General features: G+C 37.5%; 2 protein-coding genes across 3 annotated transcripts in view; one reads left to right on the top strand and one right to left on the bottom strand.

The window, feature by feature from the left end:
- neb (kinesin family member nebbish) overlaps window positions 1-22493 on the top strand; it is a 213331-nt gene that overhangs the window by 68826 nt on the left and 122012 nt on the right. The window lies entirely within an intron of this gene.
- Window positions 17140-22493, bottom strand: part of fok (fledgling of Klp38B) — a 34584-nt gene continuing 29230 nt past the window's right edge. The window contains exon 2 of the mRNA XM_083138417.1: window positions 17140-19301. Coding sequence (XP_082994543.1) covers window positions 19081-19301 — 221 coding nt within the window. The 3' untranslated portion in view covers window positions 17140-19080. The remainder of the gene's footprint in view (window positions 19302-22493) is intronic.

The following is a 22493-nucleotide window of genomic DNA, read 5'->3' on the forward strand; positions in this document are numbered from 1 at the left end:
TTCCATATACATAATAGACTCTGTCTCTATGAACCTCCTACAAAAATAAGTGTTATTGTCGAATTATTTTTTACGCTGTTGCCACATTGAAAATTTTCCTTACATGCTGAGAAGAATGTAGCTGTAGCGAGTTCTCGCTACAACTACAGGAATTTTGTAGCTTCGCTACAGCTACAATTTTCAAAATGTAGCACCGCTACATCTACAGCTACAAATTTTGTAGCTAGCTACAGTAGCGCCGCTACAAGTAGAGCGCTACTTCCGACCACTGATAGATATATAGATCTTGATAGAAGAATTGCTCAAAGAAGTGATCATGAACGACATAGAGATTTATACCTTATTTTCGGGAGCGATGGATCGGGAACACCTACCCGGAAAAAACACTCTCGTTAACAGGAACGATGGATCGGGACAAACCACGCCTACTTTTCGAGAAGCGATGGAACGGGAGTAAATCGGAAAGGGACGTTACAAAAGAAGAATACAAATCCAGATTTCTAATTTGTTGGGGGCGGTAAGGGGTAGACTGTTAAAGGGGGCACTCGCTCTCACTGCTCCCTCTGACGTCATCTCTATTGTCGACGTGTTTTAACTTGTCTCCGTTGAAGAGAAATATGCCTTTTTGGTAGGGTGACCATAATATTTTGACCCAAGAACGGGACATCCCAAGGAGATCAGTTCCTCCGCCCCTTTCCTGAAAAATCTGTTACGCATAATCATATTTTTTTGTTATTATTAACGTATTATTATTTATTAAATGGTGTATAACATAAGTGATACATCATAAACAATGAATCAAACATAATCTCCCATTGTCAGAATGTATTAATTATTATAATCTCGGTATCACTTGCACAGCGTTTCTTGTCCTTTCTTATCTACCTTTATGCTAAAGTTGAGTAATGCCAGAAGTATTTAGCAGAAGAACCAGTCTTCTTGAGAGCAGGTTTATTTTTCATCAAACGTTCATTAATCTCCCCGAAAACCTTACCCCACATATCAGACACACAACTCGAGGTTTTTCGTTTGAGTTTGTGTCAAGACGCCGGAAATTTAAATTCTTGTTGCAATTCCGCGAAGAAACTGCATGGTTATCCACTGCTCTACAAGTAACGGAACGCATACAAAAAAAATACATCTTTTTTAGCATGAAATGTCTCTCAAATTTAGACTTGGCTTTGAAGATAACTCCTAGACTTTTATAAAACGGGACAAATAGTGGCATTTTAATAATATGGACGGGACGACCGGGACATGCCTCTGAAACGGGACTGTCCCGGTCAAAACTGGACGTATGGTCACCCTACTTTTTCGCTGCGGTGATCCCATAGTACCCGGTGCTCGAAGTGGAAATTCCTATCTAGGGCGATGCCCATTGGCGTATTCTCCATATTACTACGTGATACTGTCGGTAGACCAACTTTTTCACATATTTTGATACATTTAGCTTTAAAAGGTGGGTAATTGCTCATTATATATTATGCAAACTATCAAAATAAGCTTCTACACTAGAATTTAAGTAATTTATTTAAAGACTGGTTTATGTACGCCACTGATCGTTCTCTGTCGCACCCTTCTGACGTATGGGTTTCCTCCCCGATTGTACGCGGGAAGTAGTCGAGGAAAGTTATGCAATTTTTTCTGAGGAACTACTTGCAACAGAAATGAAACCAACTGCTCCTATAATTAAAAAATGTGAGGAATCCGATTTTCACGAGACTACCACTCTCTGACCTGTAAGTTCGCCGCCATCTTGAAAAAATGGCGCCCAAAATTCACCTTAAAAAGTAAGAAATATAATATCTCGAAAACGGTGCATTGTAAGTGAAGAAAACCAAAATGAAAGAGCAGAACATTTGTTAAATTATGTTTTTTCTTTGATAGAATTATCATAAATCTTAATTGAATTACAAGGCTTCAAACATTTTCTTTAATTTTTAGAATTAGCGTAAAAGTTGGATTCTGACACAAATATCAGCAAATATGTAAGTAACTATGCAACTTATGTCCTAAAGTCACCGGACCAAGTTCATAATTCATGATTTCCTGTAGAGAATGGTTTTTGTTTCGTACCTTTAGAGTCCGAGGTTGAGGACATATGTAGTTTAATGCAGTCATGTGTTTCCCTATATTTTACGTGTTCCATTTCTTATGGTATTAGTTAGTGTTAGAACATAATATATTTTTTCTGCAGTGGTTCGTTCACTTGTGTTTGTTACATGTTGCTTTTGTTGTTTAAAAATTTATGCACACAGTAGGGGCGATTAGGTGTCTAAACTGAGGGGAGGAGGGGAGGGGCAAGGAGAGTTTACTTTCTACTTATATGCAATTTGAGATTAGAATTACCACCTAAGCGCTAGTGTCGCTGCCAATATGGCCGCTCTATGTAGGATAAATCTGTGTTTACATGCAGTAGTAGTACGTAATAGCAGCGTGTTCTCATTGCTCGTATGGAAGAAACGTTTAAATTACGCAATATTTATAAATATTGCGAATGCGATGTGAATTCCAGGAACTATAACGAAGGTGAGGCAGGCAAAAATAACACGGAAAACGCAGACGAAACTAATACATACGCACTTGTTCTCCAAAGCAGTGCTGCTTCATCTTCACCTCAGGCTGTAACTGGGGCTCTCAGAAATGATTTGAAAAAGCAATTCGCCTGTTCTCGCAAAACCTTGTGCAGGAGAAAAGAAGTAAACATACATTTGCAGTTCTTCCCCCGAAGAGGCAGGCTGGTTTAATAATAACATAGGATAATGATAATAATTGAATTCACAATTTTATCGAGGAATTCTTCACGGAAAAAGGACTTACTGAATGAAACAGCAATATTAGCATGTCGATTTTCTTTTTCTGGTTACCTTTATGATTACAGACATTAATTAATTCTCAAACTATTTTCATCTTTGCACTTAATCGACTTGAACCTGTTCCAATTTTCATACATAATACAGGGTGGCTCAATAAGTCACTTAACACCCTCAGTACAAGGCCACTGCGGCATGGAATTTGAAATTGGCGATGACCAATCGTTATCTGGTCAAGGGGGAACCACATTGACGCCACCCACACGGTCGGCGGCCATCTTGATGTCCGCCATCTTGAATCCAACTTCAGAATTTTAAATGGGAAGGGGGTCATGCGACATATCAAAATGGGCTAGAATTTCACGAGAAATGCAATGGTGAAGGTTTTTTCGACGTATCTTTAACCAGTAAAAAGTTATGACTGAATTCTTGTACCAATTTGCTCCTTTTCGAGGTGTTAGAAAAATGCCTTAAAATTTGTTTAGCGCTTCGGTAATGCATCGAGATCAAAGTGACGTCTATGGAGAGACGTTCGCATGCCATTGCACATTATTTTAATCGGATACATCCATGAAGAGCTGTGCATTATGAATGGTTGTCGCGAACAATTTACAGTGTGACGCTTCCATTGAATTAAAAGTCCTTCACAGTGACAAGGCTAATGTTTATGTTCATAAGGAAGTTCATGAACAGAATATTCGATGATTTTTATCTGATAACTCATTTTCGACAGAGAAAAGCTGAATGGTTAGTGCTGGTAAGTTAATGGTGTGGCGTGCTGTGTTAAATAGATTGGTTAGTCAATTTTCCATAAAAGGAACCTTAAATGCTTAGGGCTATTTGGATTTGTTAAATAAACAGTTTTTTTCATCCTTGCTTATGGAAGAAGGTACTTTTTACAGAGTTTTTTTCAATAGGGAAGAACACCAGAACACTTATGGGAACGTTATGAACCAGTTTTTGTCCAAAGTTAGTTATCAGATGACAAGGGTCACATATTCTGTTTATGAACTTCCTTATGAACATAAACATTAGCCTTGTCACTGTGAAGGACTTTTAATTCAATGGAAGCGTCACACTGTAAATTGTTCGCGACAACCATTCATAATGCACAGCTCTTCATGGATGTATCCGATTAAAATAATGTGCAATGGCATGCGAACGTCTCTCCATAGACGTCACTTTGATCTCGATGCATCACCGAAGCGCTAAACAAATTTTAAGGCATTTTCCTAACACCTCGAAAAGGAGCAAATTGGTACAAGAATTCAGTCATAACTTTTTACTGGTTAAAGATACGTCGAAAAAACCTTCACCATTGTATTTCTCGTGAAATTCTAGCCCATTTTGATATGTCGCACGACCCCCTTCCCATTTAAAATTCTGAAGTTGGATTCAAGATGGCGGACATCAAGATGGCCGCCGACCGTGTGGGTGGCGTCAATGTGCTTCCCCCTTGGCCTGATAACGATTGGTCATCACCATTTCCATGTTGCGCGCTGCAGTGGCCTTGTACTGGGGGTGTTAAGTGACTTATTGAGCCACCCTGTACATTGTTTTCGAAAAAAAATGTTTTATTCATAAAGAGCAATTTAAAACTTTACTTTCTTGGCAATATAATCATCTTTCGGAAAATAAAGTGAACAGACTCGTGTCCCTGATTTATTTACAAATTTTATTGTGTTGATTCCGCGGGGAAGAAACACATGTAAGCTTTTCACTTGTCCTGACTCAGAAAATGATTTAGAGCAAAAGAACTGAACAGTAGACGTTACTCTTTCGAACATTTCCCATGCTTTGAACGACTTCAACCACTTTGTGCTTCAACACGACATTATCCTACATAGAGTAGTTCCGGAAAATCCCACCAGATGGCATATCGGATAATTTTAATCGCGAATTAGAAATAATCGTATTGAACTTTGGATCCAGGCAGATGATTTTGGGTCAAATCCACTGGTAGACAAGGCTTAGCATCAAGAGACCATAGTGTGGGGCCAAGAAGTGTATGTGGGAGGGGGGACTGCTCCCCATGCCCTACCCCTAATCGCCGCCACTGTCAATCTATTGAACTAGCATGATACGGTAAAATACGGATTAAACAGGTCACTTTGCCTAACTTGGTCCATTGCAGAATTTTCGCAGATACCTGGTGATAACATGTTCAATTTCGTCATTTCCTGCACATACAGACGTGCACTTGTAGCACAGATGGTGCCCCTGACGCAGCAAATGGAGAACATATGCGTAACTGATTGAAGATGTAAACTCCACTTCCCAATATGCTTGGCTTTAATGAAATTCCGAAGAATATCGAGCATCCTAATGTATTGCCGTCACATAGCAGCAGTATCTTGTGATCTTTCAGAGCTGAACCAAATGTTGATAAAGATTTTTCAGGACCTCAGAGCTTGAACTTACATTAGCGTCTACTTCTGAATTGAGCAGGCCAACTATTATTGAACGTATCTCAGAAATATGTTCATTTGCAATGCACTTTGCTTCTTCATGTAGCGTGAAGAGTGCTGCATAAAACTATGAAATTACCCCTAGTTAGGTTTACCAGATCACCATAAGGGAAATGTAGGACATAATGTCCCAAAATGTAGGGATTTAAGTCAAAATGTTCAAAAATGCACAAAACATTCGGAATAAACAATACACATTTCTAGAACATGTAATTTTAAATTAACACTTTTCAGCTATAAAAATATAATAATGAGTTCTTAAATGGAAAATTTCCAAATTTGCAATTAATGCTAACCAATACCCCTATTTTTAACCCATGTTTTAACTGGTACTTCTCAGAGGAGTCAATTTTTATAAAACTTTAATGTTTATTCAAAATGTATTTATGAGAGACTGAACAGTAAAATTCTTTGAAACTATACTGAACCAGTACCAAACTTTTTACATACATTTATGGAAAGAAATCTCTCTCATGGGTCTGTTTTCCTGATGCATGGGCGTAACTTTGGGGGAGGGGGCAGAATCGAACTTGGGGCGTAACTTTGGGGGAGGGGGCAGAATCGAACTTGGGGCGTAACTTTGGGGGAGGGGGCAGAATCGAACTTGGGCCAAACTTTGGGCGGGCGGTGAAATGGAATTTGGCAGTGGCGTGCGGTGACATTTAAACTAGGGTACGCAACATGGGCCAACCGAAATGAATTATGGGGGCCAGAACCCCCCCCCCTGGCCATCATGTTATTCAGAAAATAACTTTTTTCTACAATTTTATAATGGGAAATTTCTCATCCTTGTATCAATATCCAAATGTAACGAGGTAAAATATATGTATGATATTTTATATTCGCAAATATATTCTGATGTAGGTACGTAGAGCCCAACAATTCAACTTTGATTATTTCCTTCATGCAGTGCGATGAACATTGAACGGGAAGGAAATGGCACAATCATTTTCCGTCCTTTCAAATTTCATGTAATAAATTAGATAAATCTCAGTATCCTCTACTATTACACAACACCTTTCGCAGAGGAAACCAACGAATAAGACCAACAATAAAGTTTCACTGTTTTTCTACTCAGTCAATCACTCTGTAGAGATATTTTTTCTTCTTGTCAAAAATCAAAATGCCTAATATACTGCTTACCATCATTCACAACTCCTGCCTGAAACAATTTTTCCAAATCAGGAACAGACCTTCCATTTCGGATTGTTTACACTTTTGTCGTAAATTCCGAAAATCCCTTTTTCAGTATGTCATCAATAACTCCCGGTCCCCCTATTTTATCACTTCACAGCACCGACAAACAATAGAGATCCTGTAATGTAAATATGAACGAAACACTCGCTGCAAATTTCACACAACAGAAGAAAGCAAAAGTCAACCTCGCACGGTACGTTGTGTCCGGTCCCGCTATGCCCGAAAACCACGCGTTCTTGTGGACGAATGAATCGGAGTTGCCAGTCGACAAAGTATTTTGTAGAAGGGAGATAATTAAGGACAAGTAGAAAATACGTCAGCATACATCCCAGAACACTTCAAAAGCTAAACTACCGTACATCACTTTGCAATGTCTGGCGGGAGGGAGGGGGGGCTCATTCGAATCCCATTGTAAGCATTGTGTTTTATTATGTTTTTCTTTTATCATTCATTCATATCGTCGGGCCAACAATCAACACCCATGCTATGGAACTCAAAGGAAATGTTGATCCCGAAAGGAAATAAGCAGATACTCTCATACTCTGAGAATTGTGCCAAACTTGCAAATTATTCACATATTTTCCCCTCGACACAGTGGCAGTCCATTCTGGTACTCACCTCCCTATACGAAAAAAAACTTGCTAGCGTAACTTTAACCTCACATAAATATTTTATATGTGATAGTTTACGCTTATATTAAATATGATCTTCCACCACTGCATATTCTTGCCCTCCTGTCTGATTCCTGCATCAATTTTTATAATGTATTTTTATTGCAATCCAACAGTGATCTATCTACGCGTGGCTGCTAAATGCTAGTAAGCTAAGTATTTCAGAAAAAAATATGTTGACTACTGTCAACACTGCATACGCTGTCAAAATCTTGGGTACCCTCGAAGCTTAGAACCGGGAAAGAAGTGGGAGAGAGGGAAAGCGCGGGCAGACCCAAACACGTGGCCGGGGCTGATATGAGCCAATGGGGTTACCTTCCGAATTTCTAGGGTACCAAGCAGAAGAAACAGCGTCTTTCTGCGGAAATCGGCAGGGACGCGGATCGGGTGGTTGCCGAAGTCTCAATCGGGATCATTCGGGACTGCCTTCAGGAAGGCAGCAGCGTGTTCGTGCGGAAATCGGAATTTCTTGCAGTGGAACTGCTTTCGGAGCGATAATTGTTGAATTTTCATGTTCGGGGAAGACGAAAAAATGTTTATTTTTTCTTACTGTGTTGTGGGTACGCAGTGCGTACCTTGCGTATCCTGAATGCACGCCGCTGGAATTTGGGGGCTAACTTTATGGGGGCAGAATTGAACTTGGGGCCTAACTTTGGGAGGCAGAATCGGAAAATTTTCATCCCATAAAATTTGAGATGTTATTTTAAGTAAACTTTATGCACAGATAACCATCCCCTCAAAAAGCGTCCAGAACTATTTTTCTATATAAATGTCACATTTGAGAAATAAAAAAAATAATACTCTTTTATTTCTTTGTTCTGCAGGCGGTAGGAGGTTAAAAAAATAGTAAATCTGGATGTGGGGGGGGGGGGAGGCAAGTGCACTCCCTTGTTCCTGCCAAATTATGTGTATGTGCTGATGCTAATGAAAGTACTCTCTCAACTTTTGCATTATGACCTGGAAGGGCAAACAAATATTCAGCAATTACCGTAACATGAAATGGTTACAGAAGTTTCATCTGGGATAATTTTGAGTTCACCCCTGCTTAACAATTCATTGAATAAGAATTGGAAACACTTTGTTTTATTAGTATAAACCCCAAAGCAAGAATTTCCGCTCAGGCACTAAACAGTGACAATATCAGAATGCGGCCCCAAAACTTTGTTAATTAATTTCTTCCGTTTTGTTCTAGCAGGACAATCTTTCATTTTCTTTTCGGGCAATTACTTTATCAATATAAATTTGGGAGTAACTTGCATGATGTCTTTGTTCAATTGAAACACGTAATTTCCTAATTAATATTATGTGACGCTCAAAATATAGGACATTTATGATATTTTTTCAAATTCCTCCCGGACGCCGGACATAAGACGAAAATGTAGGACATGTCCGGGAAAAACCGGACGTCTGGTAACCATACCCCTAGTACTTGTAGCTCAGGCTATGGCTTTTTCGGTTTTATTTGATTGGTTTAGTTTATTTTATGCCATTTCTCTGCCACGTTTGGCATATGAGATATCAAAATGAGCTAGAATTTCACGAGAAACATGAGTTTTCAGCAATCACCCTGCAACATTATTCAGTAAGTTCTTCCTTGTGATTGATTCTTTGGTTTCGAGCGATCTGGTGAGGAACGGGATGGGAACCCAGGACTATAGTGGAACCACAAGGAAAGAAACCTGCGCAGACCCCATCGCGCTGGCGGGTGGGGGGAAAAGACAGGAGGAAGGAGCCTTCAGAGCGGCCAACGTCAGTGTTGCCAGACCTATTGATTTCTCGGTAGGATTCCATAATAAACTATTGCTATGGAACCTCCAACGGTCAGCTTAAAAACACGTTTCCTGCTCATCTTACTTGAACATGGAGGGGAGATGTGGAGTGGAACTTCACTCAGCCGTGAAAATTGCTGTTTGAACTGTGAAATTATGTCAAACGCTACTCACGGGCCTCCCCGATGGCGCAGTGGTATCGTCGTCGCCTTGTAATCAAGGGGTCCCGGGTTCGATACCCTGGAGGCACAAGTGGTTCGGATCCCACTTTAAATTGTAGGTCCAGTCCCGATTAGCCTTACTGTGCATAAAGTGGACTTAAACACCAAATCAAAATCAAATCAGACGCTACTCAATTGTGCTAGGACATTATTTTATTACTTTTACAACATTACTATTTTTAGATGGCTGTATTTTATCCCACCCCAAAACTCTATTTCTATTTTAGTTATTTTACGTCGCTTTTGTGCCTGTACGGGTAAGTACGACAATATGGATGAATGAAATACTGATGAAATGGATGAAGTGACACAAACACAGTGAAATGTACTTGCCTTACGAGGTAGAAACACTGACTTCGTAGCGTGGGCAAATTATGTTATACATGCATGTGTTTGTGGGTGAGTGTGTGTATTTCTAGCAGATGGGGAGGATGGGTGGCACCCTAGCATAAGTGTTGCTATCTTGAATTATTGAGGAACACATGCTGTCTAATTCACCAAATATATTTCACATACGTAATGCATTTTCTCATTATGGTGCAGAACGCGTGCCCACCCCTATCGATAGCTGTACACCGAACACCAGCAGAAGACAAATTGATTTGTTATTGTTAGCATTCGACTTGAAAGATTGTGGAAAATCGCCGACAACGAAAGGCGGCACGTTAGCTTCATCTGTGAACACAACTTTCTACCATTTCCTGTCATAAAAATTCTTCGCGATAATAGAGGCATCGCAAACCCCTTGTGTCGGTGCTGAGAAAGGGCAAATTTGAGGGTGTTTGTGAAAAGTTATTTTTAGAATATTCAATGGACAAGTGGAAAAAGTGTTGCGATTATGTAATTAAAATTGAAAATGAGTACTGGAGAAATGACGCTTTAATGGACGACGCTGTTGATGAACTCATTATACGTATCTTTGAACGGGGAATCATCTGATTCGGATTCCAGCAGCTCGGAGTCGGAAACAAGCGATGCAGATATGGTATAAATGTTACATTAAAGGTACGTTGAATTTATTATTTTATCTTTTAACATCTAAATGTAATCATGAATCTTCAATGAAGATAGTGGAAGACTGACAGCTTTGCAAAGCTTTCCCCACTCTACGCCCCCCCCCCTCATACGCGTGCGCGGACACACTGATTAGGGGAGCAAAAGCTTTGATAAATGTTCAGTCGGTAAAGAAATTACTCATTCCATCTCACTGTTTTATTGTATTGGTGGGTACCAAACGGGCGTAAATAGTGTCAGGTACCATCGAAAATTCCCTTAGTGTAATTTTAGGCGCGTATATGTGTGTGTGTGTGTATAATGTGTATATATATATTAAATGCAGCAACATAGAGGCAGCATAAATAACGAATAAAGCATGTGAGTGTTAATAACAAAAAAATTGCTAGAGAACGAAGCGGCATAGTTCAATTACAATTAGTTGCTTGGAACTTTCATGGGCTTGAAAATACTTAGTTTTCTATCCTTAATATACTATTCTATACTTAAATATTTAATTTTCTACAAAATTATATAGCCTCATGGACGTCCAGAAGGAAGTGCAAGGATGGTCGCCACCCCCTCCCCTTCTGGAAAATGAATGTTGACACAAAAATACCCATTATTTCAGCCGTATGAGTTGATTTTAGTCACAGTAATTTACATCCATTATTATAATAGGGATGTAGGAACGTGATAATTTCAAACTCAAGTGGTGTTTTCTAAGAGGTCAACATTATTACGGAGTAATATGCCTCGTTCACCCGCCTGATAAATATACATTGTTTCCCCCTCACTGGAAGAAATCTGTGAACGTCCCCTCCCCCCCAGTGCGCACGCCTATGCCGGCCCCAAGAATGTCCTTCATCCGCTACTATTAGATCATCGGATTTTGTAGCAGATCTTCTGGTTTCCCAAGGAACAATCTCCCGAATTTTTCAAATCTGACCTGGCAACACTGCCCCGAAAACCGATAACGGCAGGGAAGTTGCGCGAACGCTTTGGACGGAAGGTTTTTTTCCTTGTGGTCGAGCTATAGGAGCCATTTAGTTGTTTATTTGAGTTTTTCCTGCCAGAAGCCACCTGGTAAGGGTGGAGTGTTGCAGAACAGCTGTTTGAAGCCCAATGTTTTTTGTGCAATGTGGGGTTCCAGAAACGAAACAAAGAGACTAACTAACTAACTAACTCCCTAGCCTTCTTAAATCCGAAGGTTCATGGCTGCAGCAACACAGGCCTTCCATCTTTCCCTATCTTGAGCAAGTTCTATATACTCTTTTCCATCCCTACCGATTTCCTTTAGGTCCATCTCAACGTTGTCCCTCCATCTTCGTCTTGGCCTTCCTACAGGTCTCTTACCATCAGGTTTCCCGACAAGAATCCTGTAAACTCCTCTTTCCTCTCCCATTCGTGCCACATGGCCTGCCCACCTAAGACTTCTTGATTTAATTATTCTAATAATATCTGGACATGAATACAAATTATGTAGTTCTAAATTATGTAACCTTCTCCACTCACCTGTCTCCTCATTCCTTTTAGGTCCAAAGATTTTCCTAAGGATCTTATTTTCAGATACTCTCAATTTATGTTCCTCTTTCAATGTAAGGGACCAAGTTTCACATCCATATAATACTACAGGCAAAATTACGGTTTTGTATATTTTAACTTTTAGTTTCAGATATTAAACGAGAAGACAAAAGTTTATGAAGAGAGAAGTAACATTCATTTCCTGAATTAAGCCTACTTTTTATTTCCTCTTTAATATAATTTTCATTTGTTAATATTACTCCTAAATATTTGAATTTGGAAACTGGTTCAAACGAGTTGTTATCAATAATTAGATTTTGATTATTACCTAACACTTGGTTTCGGCCTGTAAGCATATATTTAGTTTTCTCTTTGTTATCTTCCAAACCTATCTCTTTAGCAGTTTTGAAAAATATTTTAGCATTATTCTTAATTGTATTCACATCATCCCCCAGTAAGTCTACATCATCTGCATATGCTAACAACTGAGTCACACCATTTAATTTTAGTCCTTCTTTAGTTTCTTTTACCTTCCTAACAGCATATTCTAAGGCAAAATTAAAGAGCAATGGAGATAATGCATCTCCTTGTTTTAACCCATCATGAATTGTAAATTTGTCAGACATATTAATACCCACACGAATTTTACTTTCTGTTTCACTGGTGCATACTTTTATCATACTAACAAGCTTCTTAGGTATTCCAAACTCTACTAATATATTATATAATTTATCTCTTTTGACCGAATCATATGCTTTTTTGAAATCAATGAATAGCTGATGGACATTTTGATTATATTCCCACTTTTTTTCAAGTGTCTGTCTGATGTGAAAAATTTGATATGTAGTTGATCTGTTACGTTTAAATCCACATTGATAATCACCTATAATTTCATTAGCATATGGGGTTAGTCTTGTTAAAAGAATGTTAGATAATATTTTATATGTTGTTGAGAGTAGAGAAATTCCACGGTAATTATTGCAGTTCCTTTAATCACCTTTCTTAAACACAGGAACAATTATGGATTCTTTCCACTGTTGAGGGATTTCTTCTTTATTCCATATTAAACTAATTAATTTATGAATTTGACATATTAATGAATTTCCACCATATTTAATTAACTCAGCTGGTATTAAATCAATGCCAGGTGCTTTGTTATTCTTTAGCCTTTTAATAGCATCTTTCACTTCAGTCAAGTTAGGTTCTGGAACTAAAGGTTCTGCTGTGTGTGTACAAAGAGACTACCCTCTTTAATACAACCAGAGCAAATTCACTACGTGTGAGCTCGTACGATGCAAAATTTATGTTTGAAAATAGTGATGGACAATTTGTGTCTATATATATTTGAACTTCACTACGCAAAGAAAAGTAAATCCGGCACAAACCGACTGCTTTTACATCCAGCACCGGTATAAACGAAGGACCATCTGATGAAATAATCAAATATCATGTTTCAAGGCAGCCAAGTCCACAAGGGTGCTGCATGCTGCTGTATGTTTACTGACGTGACAACGTGTATTCAATCAATTGAAGCCTTTCAAATTGTCAGTCTACTCTCGGAATGGTATCGTTGAATACATCTGCGTCTCACCAATACGAAGTTTGTCTAGCATTACATTACATTACAAACGGAAGAGAAACTCAGAGAAATTCATAACAGTGGCGCAATTTTTATTTCGTTACATATCCAGCATTTTAAAAATTGAGACGGGACAAGACTCTAAGTTTCGTACGAGACTTCGGCATGAAAGCTATTTGAAATATTTACCAAAATCAAACGTACTTTACTATGCGACTTATTCAGATATACCAAGCCGATATCTACTGATTATTTATACGTAAGTCACATCCAGACTTAAGTAATTAGTTACCATTGTGAACCTGTACAGCGTGGTTGCATGTATTCATGATAATACTATTTTTCGAGGGTTTGTAGCGTCGAAATAAGTGTCAAACACAAAATTGTTATAGAGAAAAGTTGTTTGCCTTGATGACCTCTACATACTGTGAAACTTTTTCCGGTGACATATTGTGTATATTTCTTATGCTGTGCATTTTGAGACGAGACCGAGATGAAATAGAGAGAATAATGTTTATAAATCGAGACGAGAGCTGCCTCGTAGTGGTAATGTTGTCGCCTTACAAACAAGGGATCCCGGGGTCGATTTCTTTACACAGTGTATCAGATTCTACTTTGATCAGGTCTCGACACTATCCTTACATTTTTATTTATTTAACTTTCCACTCTATTTAATTGTTTTTCTTACATTTGTTTAAACTTAACTTTAGGTTTAAAGATGACCATAGGCGGATCCATTTTTTCCTGGGGTGCATAGTGTCACCCTACGATAAACTTTCACAGCGTGTAGAAGCAGGGGGGGCGCTCTACCGCCCTACTGCGAACAGTAAGATTTCGATAACTAAATGTTATTTTAGTCCAGTTATACATTTCTACAGGGTGGCTCAATAAGTCACTTAACACCCCCAGTACAAGGCCACTGCGGCATGGAACGTGAAAATGGCGATGACCAATCGTTGCCTGGCCAAGGGGGAACCACATTGACGTCACCCGCATGGTCGGCAGTCATCTTCATGTCCGCCATCTTGAAATCAACTTCAGAAATTTAAATGGGAAGGGGGTCGTGCGACATATTAAAATGGGCTAGAATTTCACCAGGAAAACAACTGTGACATTTGTTTTCACCTAACTTTAATTGTTGCAGAGTTAACAATACCACAAAGTTATGGCTCAATAAGTCACTCACTTAACACCCCCAGTACAAGGCCACTGCGGCATGGAACGTGAAAATGGCGATGACCAATCGTTGCCTGGCCAAGGAGGAACCACATTGACGTCACGGGCATGGTCGGCAACTTCACACGGGAGCTGCATCATCAGTATTTGTGGCACAATAAGTATTTTGAATTACCGAGCTAAGTGGTGTGATTTTGGCAGGGATTGAGTGCTCACCTACCGGCACAGGGAAGTCGTAACATCGGCATTTGTAGAGCGAAAAATATTGAAAATAACTTCCTTAAAATTTGGTTCTCACGAAAATATGTATACAATGTGACCTACAATTGAAAATGATAATAAAGCACAATGGAAGTGTACGTTTTGCTATATTTTGCAGGAAAATGTTCTAAAATAAAAACACAAATTTTGGTAAATATAACATTAAAAAAATATATATATTGCCAATTTTTGGTGCCTTAATATATCGGTATTTGTCATGTGAGATTGATTGATTGATTTAGAATTTGTGTGGGTTCGCCGCCAATTATGGCCATTATGCACCCTTCATTATATATCAGGAAAAATCTCTTATCTAAAACCCTTACCTTAAAATTAAAAAGGGTTATGGAAAATAAATTTCCAAAAATAACTTGCAAGGTATCAAACTCTCACAAAGAGGCATAGCCCATGAGACCTAAAATTTGAAACAGTAAGACTACTTTAAAAACACCATGAAAGTATTAATTAAGGTGTAAGCCAGAAATGCACTGAAATGAAAATGTGAAAGGGGGGTGGGGTGGCACCAAGAACATCAGTGTAGTAATTTATTTTACTTAGTTTATTTAGTTTATAATTGTCAGGGAAAAATGTAAATTTTGTCCTGGAAAACCTGGAAAAGTCAGGGAATTTCATTTCTGCTTGTTTGTAACCACCCTGAATATGTTATTTCTCCATAACAAATATGAGTAGTAATAACATGGCCCACTAATATAGTGAAATGATGGGAAAATAAAAAAAAAATCACCTTGATTATTGACAGAAAAAGGAAGATTGAAAAAAGTCAATAGCATTTGTCTAATTTATTCAAGGAAAAGCATGCATCTTGATTTTCTATTCTTATCCATCAGACCATATTTTGTGCAAGATTCCATTTTCTACAGTTCACACCTTTCAAGAAAGATTGCATTTTAGGTGCAACACTTTTTTCTGGAGTTAATTTTGAATTAAAGATAAAAACAGCAGTGTATTTCTTTATACTACCTATTATGTGTTGTGTGCACAGTATTAACATATTTTTACATGTATTTACAGGTACAAAAAACATTAAGAATCACATTTTTTACAAAAACCTAAATAAAGCAAATCAACGTTTTTGTTAAATTACAATAACATGTTAAGATTCTTTGTACAGTTATTGAATTTAATTTATTTTTACAGGAAGTATATAAAGATGAAGGGAATATCAAGAACTAAACATTGAAAAACTTTTATTGAATGTTGGGAAGGCAAAAGGTTTCCCTTTTGAAAGTATTACATAGGTATGACAGAATTTTACATTTACATATAGGAAAATGTGCATTGGAGACTTGTGATAATAAAAGTGTGTTTACATGATGTTATCAGCAGTAAATACTTGCTTTAAAAACAGCATGACTTCCTATTGGACTAGATATACTTCATGATAATTGGATTGTGTAGTCAATCCATAATCGTTTAAAAAACTCATACACACTGTACTTATTTTTAGTTTATTTTCAAAAACCAAGATAGGTATTTCAGAACTGGGATAACATTTCCATTCCAAACTTTGAATCAAGGCTGTATAATAAACTGAACAAAACTAAACTCTGGGGCCACGGCAGAATTTTGAAGAAGATGTTCTGCTAATCATGATTTCATTGGACTATACATGATCAGTACATCATTCATTTACTACTTTTATCTGACTTTCTATACCCGATTCTGCTATTTCTTCTTTTCAAGTAGCACCCTGATGGTTTCAATTTAACTATTCGACCACTTTGTTGAAATACGGAATTAATACGGAACTAAGACATGTTTCAGCAGACTTAGTTAAAATGAAAAAGGTAGTGGGAAGGGAGAGTGAGAGAGAGAGAGAGAGTTCTATTTCACAGTATTTTGTATTACATTCCATTTTCTGCAGTGTGAGTAAGATTAAATGATTATCTAGAACAAAGTTTATACAGAATATGTATGCATAAAATTTGCTTTAATGTGAGGATAAAAGAGGTGAAGGTAAAACTAACACCCCCCCCTCTGCACATTGTTACATGCTGTGAAGGCAAATTTATTTGAACATTTATACAGACTGCAGGGTTGACGCTGTCAACTTTAATAATAACAACATGTTACATATTAGGAACAAACTTGTTCTACTCAACATTGTTGCATGAATATAAAAATGACTAGGATTCACTGTAACATATCTAGGCTGTTCGGGAAAAAAGAACTTAAGTCAAAAAATGCAGTTTTACAAGAAGCAGTTTTTTAATATTTATTCTTTTAATAGGAAACATTACAGATATGATACACATGTTGGATCATCACTGCTTAGAATATTTGAACATGCCAAATACAAAATTATACTCATAATATTTTTTTTTAAATTGATTTAGTGTGACTAGATGAAAACTGACAGAAAATTGCATTTTGTGACTTACGTGTCTTTTTCCCGAACTCTCTAGATATAACGCTGTAGAAGTGAACTACTTTGGGTTCATGTGTCTTAATTATAATTTTGAAAAGTTGCAATTTATGTGAAGTGTCAAAAGTCCTGTTTTGTTAATAGTATTAATGCCAACCCTTGTAAACACACATATATGTGTTGAAGGGAATAATTGACTCTAGATACATAAATTAATTCTTTCAACATAAATATTGTGAGTGCATTTCCTTTCTTAATGTGAAATGCATGTACATGAATAAAAAAAAAATTGCAATTTGAAGTACATGCAAGAAAATTCTATTCCACAAGAAAATCTTGGGAATTGACATAAACATAATTTGTCACTTTGACAGCTATTTTTTTGTCTTCAGATTCTATTTTCTACTCTTTATCCTGGAATGACTTCAAATTGGCATATGCAGTTTTTTCCTGGAGAAGCTCTCCAAGGAAACTCTGTAGGAGATGAATTGTTAAAGAGCTCACTAACCATTAGGCTATATGCGTTTATGTATTTTATGTAAGATTCTATCCAGGGCAACCTTTTTGCATTTTCACTTTTCTTCATCTTATCGTAGAAATCTATATACTGTAAGCATACTTCCCTCTCAGAAGAATGGCTTTTAGGCACAGAACTGGTCGTTTACATATATATAATTGTAAAGTCTCCTATTTTCCTTCTGTTTTTACTCTGTTTTTAATATCGAGTTCTTATAACATTATGACTATTTTAATTCAGTAATATTTATTACTTCCATTTCATCAGCAAAAATATTAACATTTCATTTTTATCTGGCAAAAATTATAAAAATAAATGGATAGGCAGGGGGTGGGGAATGTTTGTAGGGGCTATGAGATTTAATAGATCACTAAATAACAAATGCATTCCTGAGATACAATTTCATTATAGAAATAAGTTTTTCTTGGTGGGGGACATAAACCTTCTGTCTGTCTGCCTTAGGCGTCCACTGCCTAGCATCATTATCATTCACACACGCACATACACATTAACTCATGTGAAGAGTAAAATGACCTTTTATATATTTTTGATGTTAGTAAAAATTGATCATTTTTGTCTCAATGAATTCCTAGACAGGAATAATAATAATATAGCTATAAACCATTCAGCTGGCGAGGTGGTCATCAGTCTTTTTCATTGTTCTACAAACACATTGTAATATTAATAAACCAAGATCGGTACTTATATTATACACAGTTATATATATATATATATATATATATATATATATCCTTCCTCATGGTTCTTACATAAACATACATTTTAGAATTCCAATGCTATCTTAATTTATTGCAAATACTGAAAAAAAAACAATATGCAATTAACTTTTTTAAATGAATAGATTTGTAACTAGAGCAGATTTGGCACAATATTCAATTTGTTATTTCACATGTGCCCAACTTGATGGATTTACGTCAAGTCTTAGCCCTCTTGATGGCCAAACACGTTGAATGGTAAACTCATGATCTCGCTACCAAAGGTTCCTATTTTGGGTCCCAGCTTAGACATGAGTGTCCCTTCATTTAATCATCATTCATCCTCATCTTCGCGATTGCAAATGCAACTACCTAAAGAGGCAGAAATGCGACGTAAAATACGAGAATACACATATTTTATTATGTTTTTCTCAGCTACACATTTTGGGTGGGTTCCTCACAAAAACGCATTATCTCGGACTTTCACTATATTAGGTTTCCATTATCCCTATCAAGTTCATACTTTTTAAAGGGTCTTAAAGTGTTAACGTCAACTGACTTTATGTGGGAACAGAAGAATCATATTATCACTCACAAAGTCTGTTGCATTCTTCGTCCATAATGTACTCACTTGGGAAACACAGCAGTTAAGTGTCGAGTTATAAGACTAAAGGACTTTTGGTAATCTCCCAGTTCTATTTATGTCTGGGACTACATGCAGGCACTCACATCAAACTTACAATCAGTATACACCAATTCGTATTAACAACACGATTTGCAGCACGCCACCTATTTTGAATTTTTAATGTTTGCACTAGTCACATCCTTTTCCACTTTGGGCTGTTGTTCATCTTCCTCCAGTTCTTCCTCCTCTTCGATGAAGTGCTCCGATTTACTGTCCTTTTGTGACATACTTCGAATGTATTTTGCGAGGGAACGTCTTTTCTGTTCCTTGCATAACGGGCACGATCTTGTGCCAGCCTTGTTTGAACTTGCCGGTGGCTGGTTTCCTAGGGGGAAAAAATAACAGCCATTAGCAACTTAAAGGATTATACTTGTTTCAATGTTCCATATGTACAATATAGTTTTAAAGGATAAAATTGGAAAGTAGATTAAATCCAAGAGCCAAAGCAACATTCTTTTTTGAAGCGCGGAAAGTACTGTTTATCAAACGTAAGAACCAAAGATCAATGAAGAAACTAATTTATTACATTATCAAAGTGTCACAGTAGGCTCGGAGTAAAAGGTTTATCAAGTACTAAAATTAAATAATGAAAAATATATTCGTTTAGCATTTGTTGTATAATTTCCTCTGAACTTATTGGAAGACAAGGATTATATTGGGGTTTGAAGAACACAAAGGACGTATTTAAGGGGGTCCAGGGGTCTGGACCCCTCGAAAGACTTACCAAGTACTAAAATTAGGTAATAAAAATATTTTATTAGCATTTGTTGCATAATCGATGGTTATTAATTTCCTCTGAACTTTTTAGAAGGCAAAGATTATATTGGGATCATAGGGCTTTGAATGACATTACAAACATGATTTACGTACACTATTACTCAAAATAATTTACATAAAATTTTAATCGAAAACTTACTTTTCTCCAACTACATTTAACATCATTTTTGTTATTCGATAAGTATTCAATTATTCATCTATTTGACATTAATTTCATTGCCAGGACACTTGTTTTTATGTAAATTATCCCGATCTTAACTACAGGTAAGCTACGTAATGAATATGCGCTGTTATATCTATATTCTTATACAGTCTTTTTACCTATTCGTATAATAATAATATAATATTAATTTATGTATTGTAATTAGTATTAATTTGATTTTAATATAATTATTTTAATTTAAACATTATTATTATTATTATTATTCCTGAGGCAGTTGGTTCGGACACCCCCGAAACATATTTCTAGATACGTGCCTGGTTGATTAGTATCAATCTTGAGTATATCGTTACTTGTCCATTGTCTTTTAAATCTTAATCCATGTGTTAGAATTGTTTTGCTATTCAAAACATAAGCAACATTCTGCTATCGCTGACTTATGGTTGTTGGAAATTTGAAGAAAGAAAGAAAAAAAGCAGTAAATTCTTGGATGGAAATACGATTAAATGTTTCCAGATTGCCGTAAAGGTTTGGCAGGGTTCCTCCAGTTGGGGGAGCAAGTAACAGAAGTAACGATTTACTTATTCGGTACTTGCGTTAGTAATGCGTCACTAAATTACATGAATAATTGTAACGACACTTGACTTCCCTTGATAAATTCCAAATAGGAGGATTTATTCACCAGGATTAAACGTGCTTTGTTGTGTTTTAAACTAGTACACGCAAAGTTACACTGGGAAAAGTTTAACCTACAGAGAGCACATGTGATCATTGCGTAAACAGCTATAATTGTACGACAAATTAACGGCAACGCTTTATTTTTTTTGTAACGTAATCCAACTCTGCGGAAAGAGGCCGAGAAATCGGTCTATGAAGCCGGTCTCCGTGGCGAAATGGTTAGCACCGCGCGCTACGATGACAGATATCCCGGATTCTAATCTGTTTGGGCATGGGTGTATGGGTGTTCTTTTTGAGTGTCCCTTCATCACTCATCCTCATCGTCGCGATTAGCCATACCTGGAAAAATCCTGGAATTTGCTTTGATAATATGAGTGAGACCCACTTTGTGTAAAGTTTTACTTGTGATCGAAGGAAAGGGGTTTTAAACAGAATGAGCAAGTCAACAATACGCCCTGGGCGCTAAGATAGTTGATGCCTCGCGGGTAATATCGGATGGGAATCACTATCCTCGCATGGGTGTCATGCAGTTTCGAAGGATAATCCGTCGTACTAGTGGTACTACCCTGTTCCGCTGAATTGATAACTCTTGTAGCACCTGGCATTTTAAGCAGCCAAGGTGTTGTGAGTCGGAAACTGGCTTCCAAGCGGTTGTCAACACGCATACGCACTTCACGGCCTCGTGCGCAAAGTACCTCGATTGACGTCAGTAGTCGGCACAGCCACATAGGAAGCTGCATTACCGGTTCCGATACCACCAGTTTTTCACGGAAAGTGTGCCTTTGTCGTTTTCTACTATATGTACCTATATTATTCTTTACGTAGAATGTATTAAGCACCTGAGCGATGAGAAACAGTTAATTTCCTATGTATTAGTTCTGGCGTTTACTGTACAGCTTATTATGTAAAATAGCCGTTACGATCAGTGGTATGGCTTTATCACATGTACTATATTTGTACTCGGAAGTTTCCTGCACAGCTGTCATTCGAACAACCAATAAGATTCCTCGCACGCAAGCCATGTGTATTTGTTACATTGACTTCGTTCTTCAGCGGGCAGAGAAAAGGTCTGTAGAGCCAAAAGTATGAATGGCAGCCGGGGTCACATTAATCATGCCCTCTTTCGAATCAAGAGAACCGTTTTACATGCTCGGTTCCTACTGGTTTTGCTTTTTCCTTTCTATTGCAGGTTTATCTATACTAGGGATGGCCAAACGGATCCGGATCCGAAAATTCCGGATCTGGATCCGGATCCGAGAGTTCCGGATCCGAAAGTTCCGGATCTGGATCCGGGTCTGAAAGTTTCGGATCTGGATCCGGGTCTGAAAGTTTCGGATCTGGATCCGGATCCGAAAGTTCCGGATCTGGATCGGGATCCGAGAGATCTGGATCCGGATCCGGGTCCGAAAATTCCGGATTTTTTGGATCCGGATCCGAGAGTTTCGTATATCAATCCCATTATAATATTACCACCCCTTATATCAATCCCATTATAATATTACCACCCCTTAAAAGGTATTATGATCTACGATTAGAAAGAAATTTTTCATTAGTTAGTCCTACAAGAATTTTTTTCAAGTGTTGTTCCTAAAATACTTTGCTACGCATCGGCTAACACACTCGTGCACAAAAATAATCTTACTTGTTTAACATAAAATGTCAGAGGCGATTTTGTAAATGCCATTGAAACGAATATCAGGGTGGCGACAGACCTGGAAAACCTGGAAAACCGGGAAATGTCAGGGAATTAGAGGTGTCAAAAAAAGTCAGGGAAATGTCAGGGAATTTCGTCTTCATTGATTTTTTCTTTTTTTGTTAATTTTGTTACTTATTTAAAAATATTGATATGGAACTCTGCACGGGAACAGAAAATCTCATTCGTAAGTTTCGGCCTCAACTTTT

This window comes from Lepisma saccharinum, chromosome 1 (assembly GCF_977018435.1).
Source record: "Lepisma saccharinum chromosome 1, izLepSacc3.1, whole genome shotgun sequence".
Lineage (NCBI taxonomy): Eukaryota > Metazoa > Arthropoda > Insecta > Zygentoma > Lepismatidae > Lepisma > Lepisma saccharinum.